Raw genomic sequence first — 13,329 nt, forward strand, 5'->3', positions numbered from 1 at the left:
TTACTCCAAACGTTTTATTTATTTTTGTCACGATTCTCATGACTAATTATGCTTATTCAAATATACGTTTAATGATAAAAACAAAGTAATGTGAGTAAATTTAACAATTTTTACAAAATGGAATCATCTGACATAAATCGTCTGAATTTCATGCATATTTAGTTAGTTAAATAAAAAAAAGAAAAGTTTACATATAAACTATTATATAATATCAAGTTGTAAATAATAATTTGTTGTATACATGCTTACATACTAGGGGTTATTGACCGCAATCTTTCCACCCTTTAATATATATATATTTCAACAATTTACAAAAGTCCTTTTCTTTATTTTATATTTTGATATTTAAACGTGCAATTATATTTTATGGAAAATGTTGAAAATAATTTATTTAGGAATGCAACATGAAGATCTAAGGTCCACCAAAATCTAGTTAGGCAATGATTTTCTTTATGCATCTTGAAATCTTTCTTTGCAAGTGTTCTTTTGTCCCAAGCTTTTAAACGTGTTTCAACAATGACCCTGCCGTTTGAAAATATCGTGCCAGGTATTTATTTACAAGTTGTGTAGTACGTTAATAGCAAATGTTGTTTAAATTGAATGAATAGTCTATTATTTTGCCAGCGAAAAAAAAAAGTAACAAGTAATTATATGGCACAAATAAATACATGCATTTAAGTAATGCGGCGGGATTAGAAACCTGTTTTTTTTTTCTTTTCCTCGACTACCTCGACCGCTTTGCTATCTCCTTCGAATTACGTGGTTCGGAATAGGGCGTCTCGGATTACAGAGTCGAAATCTCTGAAACGGGATTACAGGTGCGTCGCTATCTCTTTCTTTCTCTTTCTTCAGCTCCATCTTCTTTATTTATTTTTTTTCTTCTCTTGGCTTTATTTTTGTTGTCGACCCTTACCTCTATAGCACCTTTCTTAGTCGCCTTTGAATTCGAAACGTAAAGATTCACCTGCATTAAGAAAGGTTAGGTAGGGTCCATCTACCTGGCGAAGGTGAGCCGCCAACAAGCAACGTTTTCTATCGAAAATTGAAAAAAAAAATGGATCAACCCATGGTAATGATTTTTTATTGATGATTGATGATGCGGAGGCGTAGGTACGCAATAGCATTCGCATGACGTCCGGTCGTAGTTCCGAGAAACCGTGCAATTTTCCCCAGATCGAACCTTTGAACTCTTTTTCCAGGGGCTTCGTTTGCAAGCCTCCGCGACCACTGTAATTATCCGTTTATCCGCTCGGTTTCTTCCCGCAAACGCTTACAGACCGGAGCAGATTTCTTTTTAAATCATTAAACAATTAGTTTCGTTATTTATTAATGACTGTTAATTATCGCCAGAATAACAATCACGAACGTCTGTATATATCTCACTCATCCCTGCGACAGTTAATTAACTCGCATTTCCATTATCCGGAAGTACGGCAGCTTTCCTCTTACTGTTCATAATAATAATCAAATGCTATTACGGAATATTGTTACTTGTAAGTCCACAGTTCGAGGTTTTCCTATGGCTGAAATAACAAATTTTACAGATTACAAAATACCCAAAAACGCACGTTTACTCAACGTTGTTTGTCAACGCTATTCTATCTTTTCTTTAGAAATAAAGGCTATTATCTGACCCTTATCTGTACTCATTTGATCTTCAATGGTTCGACGAAAGGACGAGTTATTTTTAAAATAAAAGTATCAACAAAATTTCCTTAAAAAACAATATAAATTAAATTGGGACAACTATAAAAGTTCATACTAAAAGTTGTAATAAAATAGGATATAACTAAAAAAATGTATATAATATAATTATTGAAAATAGTAGTAAAATAACAAAATCTGATAAAAAGTTATTGATTGCACTAATTTAAAATATTTATTCATGTTACATGTTAATTAAAATGAGAAATGTGAATGAAATTCAATTAAAAATATTTTAATGATTGCAAATGACGCAAATGAAATTTCTACATTAATGAAAAATCCCCATGTTTCAATTATATTTGGTAAAGGTTGATGGAATTTTACTGCCCTTTCAACTAAATACCATTGCTCGTTATCAGCAATTGCGTATGGAAAATTTTCGGAATTCGATTGTCGTCAACGGGGAGAAATATATAATTGAATGATAGAGCATTCGATGAATATTCAATTAATTCCTATATCAGTTATTTCTTGGAAAAGTCGTTTTTCTGGAAACATGCTATAGTAACTCGTTTCAATAATAATATTGGGTTGTTTTTGATTCGAGTTTTTCGCAATTGATTTTCTAGTAATTGGTGATAAGATGTAATCGCGGGTCACAGCTTAAGATCAAAATACATCCATGAGTAGAAGACGTAAATTTTCATAGAAATTCTCCTAGTTTGTTTTTTTTTTGTCACTAGCAAAATTTTTGAGGTAATTTCCAAGAAATTGGGTGTCCTTTATTATTTGGGTATGCAGATGTTTGCTAGGGTTAGTTCATATTCGAGAATTAGGTGGTGAAAGTGGCTCTGAGGGTTGCTTTTCTCATCAGAGCCATCTCTCGGTATATATACTTGGCTGTATTTGGTAGTTGCGCAACGCTGCCTGCCTTGTTTTGATGGCCGAATAGTGCAGACCAGCGTTCGGAACCTTCCATAGTGCGGGCAACAAAAAAACAAACCAGAGGAGCAGAAATAAGTGGCAAAAAATAAGCTCGTTTATCGCCAAAGAAGATGTCAGTGCACCATTTGTGATTTTTGCAAATAATCTTGGTACAGTTCAGCAGTTGTTGCCGTAAAATAAAATACGTGAAATGGGACTATGTGATTTCAATGGAAGAACGTCTACGTATTAGTTCCTAGTATTGCTATTTTCAAGAATGGTGTATCATAATCTAAATGTAAGTGTTTTCGCTTTAACCGATTATCCGGAGGGTTCTACCGAAGTAGACCCTTCGAATCATACCCCAAGGGCATGCATCTCATCCCTTATCCGTTAGCACACTTTTGTTTACTAATTTTCATCATTTTCACACAACATAAATATGTTACACACATACATACATACACAGACACACACACACATAACCATAAGCATATACACGCATACACATGAACCTTTTCTCCTCAGCCTTTAAAGCTTAGATTTCAACAGCTCTTTCAGATTACAAATTTCAGAATTGCTTTTTTCTTCTTTTCTCCTTCTTCTTTTTTTTTTCCATTTAATGTTGGTTTATTTGAAACTGCACTCTCAATATCATAGATTGCAATTGCTCAACTCATAAACAATCTGATGCAGTTCTGGAAAATAGTAAATTGCAATGGATTCCAGAGAATTAATACTAGCACTTTATCTGCAGTGAACATTATATTAGACATCGTCAGACAGCTCAATTGGCAAATTGACCATCAGGGCTGAGTTTGTCAGTTTCAATGTTTGTGTTCCTCTCTGATAACTCGGCTGTAGTAGTATCTTAACAACAGTCAGTTTCCAGAGCCCTAGACAGACACATGTACTCAGACATTGCATGTTAACACAACAAAAATTTATTTAACGAGAAAGCAAAATATTTTTATTTATTGATGAACCAACAACAATTATTTTTGCAGGTGAAGTAAGATGGCTTTCAATAATACTAATTATGTTCAAAAAGCATTCTTCATACTATTGTTGCTTGCGTCTAGTATCAATTTTGTGTTTATGAAGTGCTCACCAGGTATATCAACGATTGGTTGTAAGTGCATCTTAGTGTTATAGTTCTGCAGATATTTCAATTATTATTAATTTACAGACACATTTCCCCATGGAGACATTACTTTGCAATATGCCGAAGATCCTCTTGAGATAACTTGTGTGATAGATGATAAAAGCTTTTTAAAAAATGAAACAAATCCTAGTAGGTTAATGGCATTCCTTGACGGACCTGTGGATTTATCAAGCTACGTAAGTACATTTTTAAATTTGCATTTACAGTTATTAAAATTATCAATATAAAATAAATTCATTTTAAAAAATTTAAAATCTTAACTAATAATAACATTTATTGAAACAGTTAAAAATATCAAATAAAAAAGATTAACTTTTATAATTTACTAATATTAAAAAAAAATAATGTTAATGATTATAATTGAAACTGAACTTTATATTCTATTGCTAATGTTACCCCTATTTTAGGTTGAAATTTTGAATGAAACCAGTATAAGGTTATATAGAGAGAATTTAGAACTAACAGATTCCACGGTTGTGTGTACTTATAATGGTACTGCAGTGTGTCTAAATAAAGTTGTGGTTGGATGTAAGTATACTGCAATTGAAAGTAATAATGAAAACATTAACATATTTATATTGTAGTAAAACCACAAACCGTAACAGACTTTAGTTGTATTGGTTACAATTATGATAATTTGACGTGTTCTTGGACAGCTCCAAAGAACTATGTAAAAACTAATTATGCTCTGACATACACCTTTAAGGGTAGAGCAGGAAGGTAATTAATATAAATAATATTTGTAAAGAATTTGAATTTATGCAGTGATCAATATTTTAGGAATCCCAATAGTTGCGAAATACTTATAAATAATGACATTATGAGTTGCTTTTGGAGTGTATCATCAAATCCACATTATCGTCAAGTACAACCTACTTACAACTTCGAGTTAACCATGTCCAATAAATTTGGCAATAATAGTATAAACTATACATTGGATCATTTCAAATACGGTAAGTTTGAAGCTTTCATTTTTTTTTAACAGTTTTACGAATTATTAAATTTTCAGTTAAACCCAACCCTCCCGAGAATTTGAAAGTTGTTAATTTGACGACAAATTCAATATTATTAAATTGGACAATTCCAAGTTCGATTTCTCATTTCGAACCCGGACTACAATATAGAATACTCTATCAGTGCGAACCTGGTCCCAAGGAATGGAAGGTAATGTAGTATTAACTCAATTGTTTCAAGCAAAATCTTAATATTGTTTTGGTCTTTCTTTCTTTCTTTAGTTGGCTTATTTAGGTTACATGAAAAATAAAAAGGAAGTGACCTATAATTTGAACGGACTTCGGCCTCACGAGTTGTGCGATATCAGAGTGTCTTTGAGATCAAACAAGTCCGACGATGAAAATATGTGGTCCGGGAACTCATCGCTGACAACAAGAACAATCAGTGACAGTAAGTCTTATTCTTATATTTTTCTTTATAATCTAATGTTTAGCGTAAACAAGTTACATTGAACGCAACTATTTCTACATAACTATTATCATATTTCAAAACTTTCGATGAACGCTTATGCGTACAATCAAGTATTTGTACATATTGTCAATTAGATATATTTGATATGTTGATACCGCATCTTTGATACCACGCGGCAACCATCTTAAAAATAATTTGTTGTTGCGGCTTTTCTAATTCGCATTCTATGAAACGAAATTACAGTTCGGATTATAATTTTAATTAGATGATAATTTTTATGACGTAAAATCTCTAACCCGGACCCGATTTCAATTTCCATGAATCAGCACAAATAAATCATTATAATCTTATCATGTTTATGCGTATTTCAATTACACTAAACATACAACAATTATTGTTTTTATACAAACTTTGTTCAATCTGAGGTATCAACCAATTTATAATACATTTTGTTTTAATTCTGTTTGTTCTATGAAGAATTAACACCTTTATTTTCATCAAGTTTACTTCAATACTACAAGTATTTAGTCATAGTAAATATATTTTATGAAAGTGGTACTATTAAAATGTCACTAAAATCGTATCTTCTTGGCTACGTTCCCAAATATAATTTTGGAAATTGAATCAATCGTCAAACAACTTTCGGGAAAACCCATCATCAATTTTGTAGAACTAAGTACTTGTAGTACTGATGGATTCTTTATTTAGAAAGTCAAACTAAATAAATTTGATGGAAGTGGTACTAATAAAATCGTAGCTATCTTTTAGTACTAGTCGCGTCTCCGAAAAGCTATCGACAAACAACAATGATGTACTTTTTCTGAAAACTATTTTAGGAAGCTACATAATGTTTTGATCTACTTTGTAGTACGAAAAACATCCATTCTCTATTTAGAAAGTCTGTACAAAATATATTCTTATGAAAGTGGTACAATTAAAATGTCACTAAAATCGTATCTTCTTAGCTGCGTTCCCAAATATAATTTTGGAAATTGAATCAATCGTCAAACAACTTTCGGGAAAAACCATCATCAATTTTGTAAAACTAATAACATCCGTCAATACAACATACTAAAGTACTTGTTGTACTGATGGATTCTCTATTTAGAAAGTCAAAGTAAATAGATTTGATGAAAGTACTAATAAAATCGTAGCTATACTAAAGTAGTGCTAGTCGCGTCTCCGAAAAAGCTATCGACAAACAACAATAATGTACTTTTTCTGAAAACTATTTTAGGAAGCTACATAACGTTTTGATGTACTTTGTAGTACCAATAACAACCATTCCCTATTTAGAAAGTCGTACTAAATATATTTTATGGAACTGGTTCTAAAAATTGTTACTAAAATTGTACCTATCTCATTATAGTACCGGCGGCGTCTCCGAAAACAATTTTGGGAAGCTATGAATTGCTTCAATCGACAAACAACTTAAACACCAGGGAGGTGTACATTTACTGGCAACAAGTACCTGAAGAGTTAAAGAATGACGACACCTTCGAATATTATGTAACCGAGATGAACGGAAGCAGTGAGCTGAACCTGACTGAGATAACAAAGTCTTATGCTCATTACGCTGACCTATTAACATACAAAGAGTACACATTCTTGATTTGGTCGCGGAACTCCATTGGATTATCCGTGAATCATTCTATAGTCAGTGTACCGTCAGCTGAAAACCGTAAGTTAAAAAAAATATAGCATTGAATGTATTTCTAATAAAATGCATTGATGTGTAGGTCCTTCAGCTCCGACTTCATTAATAAAGATTGCTGGCAACAACAATCATTATCAACTGCATTGGGAAAAGCCAAGTAGCAACAATATCATCACTAACTATACCATATTTTGGTGCAAGAACTCTAAAGATAGACCGTTCCAATGTAGCGTAAGTATTTTCATAGTTTAAACTTCTAAACGTTGTATTGACTTTTTTTTAACTATTAATTAGGGTTATTTGAACTGGAAAACTGTACCAAGTTATTTACTGGAGCATAATATTACAATGGAGGATAACGACGTTGTGCAATTCGCTATTGCGGCAAACTCTTTTGACTATAGTAGTGGTATGGTTTGGGCTGGTTGCACAATTCTCCATAACAAAAATGTGGATAAAATAAAGGATGTATATAGGATCACACTCAAGTCTACATCAATTGAGCTCAAATGGAAATTGGATTGCATCCACGGCATCGGCGGAATTACAGGTTATATTATTTATTATTGCCGCATTGGATCGCCAAAGTCGAAGGTTTGCAAAGGTAAATTTCAATCATTCATTAGGAGAATTACATAATTTAATGTATTGATATTTATTTTAGGGGAACAATATAATGTGACAATCAAAGGGGATAAAACTACTACTACTGGTATCGTAGAAGGATTAGAACCTTACACCACTTACATGCTATCTGTGTCTTTAAATACTACTCTCGGTATTATCAGTGAACAGAGTGAATCTATTCACGAAACAACTTTAGAAGCCGGTAAATTGAAACTTATTGAATTTTTATTTTGTTTTGTTTTACTAAAAATTTAATTGTTTTATAGCTCCAAGTCAACCATTAAATTTGACTCTACTGGATGTGACAAATTCCTCAATCAAAATCTCTTGGATTCAGCCAAAAAATTTGAATGGTATCTTAAAGTACTACGAGATCCATTATAACAATAGATCAATAAAAGTCGACAAAGATGTCCAAAACGTTAAAACTTACAATTATACTTTGGACAACTTGACAAGTTATGAAAGTTATAACATAACTATAGCAGCTTGTACAACTGCTTGTTCAGAGCATTCGAAAAACGTGGATGTAAAGACTATCATTGGAAGTAAGTTAACATTTAAACCTTATTTCGATTGGCGATGTTTAATGATTTTTTCTTACAGTTCCGGGAAAGATCAATCAACCTAGAGTAACCTATCAGAACAATTCGTTTATTCTGATTAAGTGGGATCGACCCTATGTACCACGTGGAAAGAATGACTATTATCAAATCAGCATTCGCGGGAAATCAAACAGAATTGATAGACCCGACTACCGTAACATTACCGGTAAGTGTTCGATTTTCTTATTTATCTATATTATGAACGATTGTTGCCATCGTTAGTTAAAGTTGATGTAAAAATTTCTATATAGAACCGTTATTTGGAATTGGCATTCATAACATAATTTATATTAATGTTGTCCATGATTTCTTTTTCAAGTGAATCGTCAATATCATTACTTTGGAATGGAAATGGACACATTCATTAGTATAGTCCAGTTTATCATTTTTAAAGGAATTAAACTATTATTCACTTGCAAATAAGCTTTGGCTTACATACATATGGTAACTGACTAGGTAATACTAAAAATAAGGTAACAACAAATGCATTATTGATAGATGCGCCGCTTTCATGTTTAACATATCCTATGTTGTGCAAAGTAATCAAAGAAATATGCAATTATAATGATTAACGTTTGTTTCTAACGCTCCTATTATTCCTTTGTGTTGCTGTAGCATTTTATAATGTATACTTTGATCTAACAATTTCTTACTAGAAGATGTGTTCACCGGAATTAGGCTGTTGCATTTTCCTAATGCAATGGGTTATGGGTTTGGTGCCAATAGTTCGCTAATGGTTGTATTTATTTTCTTTAGATACTCAATATCCTATTGTTGACTGTGGTGGAGCTGATGAAAAGGTGGACACCTACACCATTGCAGTCAGAGCCGTCAACATAAAAGAAAGTACTCACTTGAAGGGACCCTGGAGCGATGAGTTGGATTTCTATTGCTCAAATCAAACCAACTTTGTGATTTGGATCATTATGGCATTAACGTTTATATTTGTAGCAGTTTTAGTGTACACACTCAGAAAGTAAGTAAATCGCAAAGAGTTTAGTGAACGTTTTTATTTAACAAATTATTTGTTTCAGAGTGTTCATTTATTGCAAGGATATGCGAAATGTTGAGCTGAAACTGCCTCCAGGTTTGGCACCGATTCCCGCTGAATGGGTACAGAAGGTTCAAGAGGAGCCTGAGTATAGACCGCCAGCTGACGAAGAATTGCTTCTTGAGAAGATCAGTGGATCAGTGATCATGTCCGGAGATTCAAGCGGTTGCAGCTCAGGCCATGGCAGTGTCGTCTCTGATACTGGAACTACTTTCTCTACAGGCGCATCGGATTCGGGCACCGAACAAAATGAACTGAGAAAACGCTCAAGAAATAATCCTGTTGGTCCAATGAGGGTCACCGCAAACACTGGATATGTGACAATGCCAACTGACTTGATAAAAACCACAAGGGTTAAACCAACGACTGGAAACTATTGTGTATTAGGTGTGGATCCTACCGTGCAAGATACCACAGAAAGTGGTTACGTAACGCAGGCACCGATGGAACTGCCGAAGACGACCCTCCCATATATATCTTGTGATGCCATCAATAATCCTCACATCACTACCGACGTGACAAAGGCTACTAACTCTGGTTACATTCCGTTGAATTATCCAGAGATCAGTGAAACTTCTAAGAACCCAGCTTATGTGATGGCGGGCAACAAGACCTTGCTTTTGCCTGATATTGTAAAGGCTCCTGAAGAGAAGATGTACGTGCAAGTTTCGGACGCCTCCGCTAAGGGCCTGAGCGCAGGCTCCTGGAACCCACCGGTGGAAAACACGATCAGCAAAGGGTACGTTTCTATAGGTGAAATGACTCCACCACCCGTGAAAAGAATTGAGAACAAGGGTTACGTACCACATAGACATTTGATGAAAGAGGATTGATTGAGGAAATTAGCATTTGCAAGTGACACTAAGGAACTTTTATGAATCTATTGATGAACTAGTGCATGCTGTCAACTTTATCCCTCACATCTATTTCATTAATTATTTTTTTTAACTTCGAACGTAACTAATGATAGTTGGGGTTGAGGTACCACCTATGTACACGTCCATGCCACCTCCTTTTTATAATACGTGACACGCCGGACACCTGTTATTGTAAATGTACAGTAAGTAAGTGCGGCCCTAGGTGGAAGCTCTGCCCTATAATTTTTATTTTTGTAAATATGAGATTTCGATTAACTATTTTTATTTTTAATTTCGTTCAAGATTTCTTTTGTATATATAAATATGTTTTATTTTTGTATTTGTATTTTTACATGGAGTGTCTTTGCAAAGTTTGTGCCTTATATCGGCGAAGAGAACAATCGAATCTTATCTTTATTTATGTTCTTCATCTTATGCTAAATTCTATATCATTCGCGCACTGTTTTTTAAACTGATTAGTTCACCATTTTTTGTTTGTCTTGTTTCATTTCTCTTTTTTTTTTAATTGTTCGTATATAATTTTTTTTCTGATCGCAGCGTTGAACGTTATGATTGCATAATGTTCATGCCGATCTTTCAACAGACATCGATGTAACTTGCCAATTGATTAACGCTTTTATTTATCACTCCCATCGCTTTAGATACGTTATTTGTTTTGTATGGAACTTGTGTTGTATCAGAAATATATATATACCTAACGCGATGCCTCAACAACCCCTGACCCCACAGAAACCAAATGTTGGAATTAATGTAATACAAAATTATTAAGTAAATGAAGTAATAATATTTGTATATATTCATTATGCAATAAACGTAGTTTTAATTTTGGCAGTTTACTTATGTGTAAGGCGCCGGAAATGAAATGGATTATATATTTTAGAAAATGCAGATTTGTTAACATTAATATCTTGATTATTATGTTATGTATATTTAATACTTAAGTTATTTAGTTTTATAGTATTATTGATTTTAATATTTTGTAAAGACAAATCAGAAGAGCAAATGAAAACATTTGAAATAACTTTTTTATTTGAATATACTCAAAACAAGGAACAAAACAGTCATATATATTTTTATTTTAGAACAATTCATGTAAAAAATTTGTATTGTCTAAGGCACTTGAATGTATAAAATACTGAACATTTCTTATGGACGAACTTCGTAGGGGATTTTCGGCGGTGGATAAACCGATTTGGCACGTTCAAAGGCTTGTAAAATGGACCGTCTGAAAGTATAAAATCATAATTATTACTGCGTCTTTGAGATCAGTTACTCGTCTATACCTGAACAATGTGAGATATTTAATGTAAGCTCCCACGTGGCCGCAGTCCAAATACTTAATAGTAGCACCAGGCCAGATATCTTCTAGTCTGGTGCATCCGTCTCTAGGAACATAGGCGTCTGATTGAGCGCACAGGGCTATAATCAATGAAGTATCCACTGGTGTTGCGAAGTTCTTCAAATGAGTGCACTCGTCCATCAAGCCTCTCATAAACCAAATAGCGTCCTTGTCTCTAATCTTTATGGAGGTAGTATCTTTCGTCACTTGCTTTAAAACAGACTTTATAAATGAGTAAAGGGGCTTCGAAGATTCCTCAGACACTAATAAATGACTAGTGGTGTCTGAGGTAGAATCTTTTATTAAAGCTAATAATTCGTGAGGCGTTAGGCTCTTATTTGCCGTCAATTTGCTCTTGTCGCTCACGATCAGTTCTGGTATTTTCGCCAATCCAAACTCTGTTGGATCGTCTACGATCTTGCACAACTTTGAAATAATCTCATGATACTGCTTGTTTGAGAAATATTGGTGCTGCAGGAAGTCCCAATCAATAGCCTCGCTCATCACACCCTAATTACATATGAAGTGTTTAATTGATTCAAGTATAGATTTATTTTATACTACTACCTCTGTGAACACTGATGAAGCTGTAGACCAAGACAAACATGGCACTAACACTAAAGGTTTGGGCCAACTTGTAGCTGCCAAAGATGCCATCTAAAATGTTAATTCAAATAAACATACAATCTTTATTTAATTGAATGTCTTACATGACCACCCATTGAAAGTCCTGTTACTCCCATTGGTCCAAACCCAAGTTTCTCACACCAATGCAAGATTGCAATGCACTCCAAAATTAAACAACCCCCCATTACAAAGATATCAGATACATTAAGCAAACAAGATCGATTTTGATCCTTTGGTTTTCTTGTACCATAGAAAGGGTTCTCTAAGATTATGGAAGCAATGCCCTGCTTCAGTAATGGTTTTACCATCATCTGTCGACGCTTCCAGAAATACTAGAAGCCTTCAGTTAATAATTAATGGTAAACATATGTGAAGAGTCCATACGTGATCACCAGTGCCAGCAAGGTGAATACATATTGGTCGATAAGGCCCAGTAGACCATTGCTTAGGTACAATCATTTGAAAGTAAGCATTCTGTACCTCTGGATGCACTACCTCGGGCAGATGTATAGCCAGGGGGCTTTTGAACCTGCAGTTTCTTACATAACAATCTGACCATGTCTCTTCCTACAAAAATAGAGTTTATTGTGTCCAAGTATTAATAGGTACGATCTCACCTTAAGTATTTCTATCGGGTGATCTTTGTCTACTAGGTTATAGCAGGTTTCCCTTTTTGAGATGATCTTCCTGAACTTCAATAGCCTATAGCAATAACATAACCCTAAAATATCGATTGACTTTGCGGAATATTTGGAACTAACCTGAGTACATGTTCTGGATCGCCCCATCCTTTTGTAAAAAACTTGGAGAGTAGAATTTTTCTATAAAAAATATCTAATCTACTGACTGGCATGTTTTTCATTCAAAAATACCAGAACAGAATACCGGGGTTTACCGTCAACAAAAATGACCTCTAATTGTGTGTGCCAAATATCATCTGATCGTCGCACTTTTTTTTACTCTAGCAGCGCACTCTTGATAACATTTGATACAGATACCGTTTGGGATAAGTCATAGCTTGCCAAAGACATATGCGCTCGAGACAAAGTTAATACGCAATCTTATCTGTAGCTCAACCACAAATTGGCAGCAATTAAGTAACGATGATAGTAAGGAATGTTATGCAATGGGATGAAATAGAAACAACAGGATTTACATCGAGAGTTATAATTCGTATTTATTTAAGCATCACTTAAATTATGATATACGCCACAACGACTAGTAAAAAAATAGAATAGGGGAAAGTGTAAAGGCGGCCCACAGGATATATATATATATATATGTATATATCATTAATATATAATAGGAAATAAAAGTTACAATAAATTTACACTTACAAAATATAATGGAGATCCGGGGGCCGCATATTGGTGAATTTACAAAT

The 13,329-nt window shown here is 33.8% G+C and overlaps 2 protein-coding genes across 2 annotated transcripts; one reads left to right on the forward strand and one right to left on the reverse strand.

Moving 5' to 3' along the window:
* The first annotated feature begins 2,576 nt into the window (after positions 1–2,576).
* On the forward strand, positions 2,577–10,807 carry LOC108561420 (cytokine receptor). The gene is made up of 16 exons (XM_017919350.1): positions 2,577–2,869; positions 3,579–3,703; positions 3,761–3,912; positions 4,144–4,264; positions 4,321–4,456; positions 4,517–4,689; positions 4,746–4,900; positions 4,972–5,140; positions 6,531–6,842; positions 6,901–7,049; positions 7,113–7,422; positions 7,483–7,647; positions 7,712–7,993; positions 8,052–8,216; positions 8,807–9,026; positions 9,085–10,807. Exons 2-16 carry the CDS (start codon positions 3,589–3,591, stop codon positions 9,932–9,934), a joined length of 3,474 nt encoding a protein of 1,157 aa, XP_017774839.1. The 5' UTR covers positions 2,577–2,869; positions 3,579–3,588; the 3' UTR covers positions 9,935–10,807.
* Positions 10,808–11,066: 259 nt separating this feature from the next.
* On the reverse strand, positions 11,067–13,074 carry LOC108561412 (protein ABHD18). Its single transcript, XM_017919336.1, has 7 exons — positions 12,707–13,074; positions 12,563–12,647; positions 12,330–12,512; positions 12,029–12,277; positions 11,886–11,975; positions 11,263–11,828; positions 11,067–11,204 (listed from the first exon to the last, which is right to left on the reverse strand). The coding sequence occupies exons 1-7, from the start codon at positions 12,805–12,807 to the stop codon at positions 11,126–11,128; spliced, it is 1,353 nt and encodes a 450-aa protein (XP_017774825.1). The 5' UTR covers positions 12,808–13,074; the 3' UTR covers positions 11,067–11,125.
* Between the last annotated feature and the right edge of the window lie 255 nt (positions 13,075–13,329).

The sequence above is a fragment of the Nicrophorus vespilloides genome, unplaced genomic scaffold (genome assembly GCF_001412225.1).
Source record: "Nicrophorus vespilloides isolate i.1.1-1 unplaced genomic scaffold, Nicve_v1.0, whole genome shotgun sequence".
In the NCBI taxonomy this organism is placed as follows: Eukaryota; Metazoa; Arthropoda; class Insecta; order Coleoptera; family Silphidae; genus Nicrophorus; species Nicrophorus vespilloides.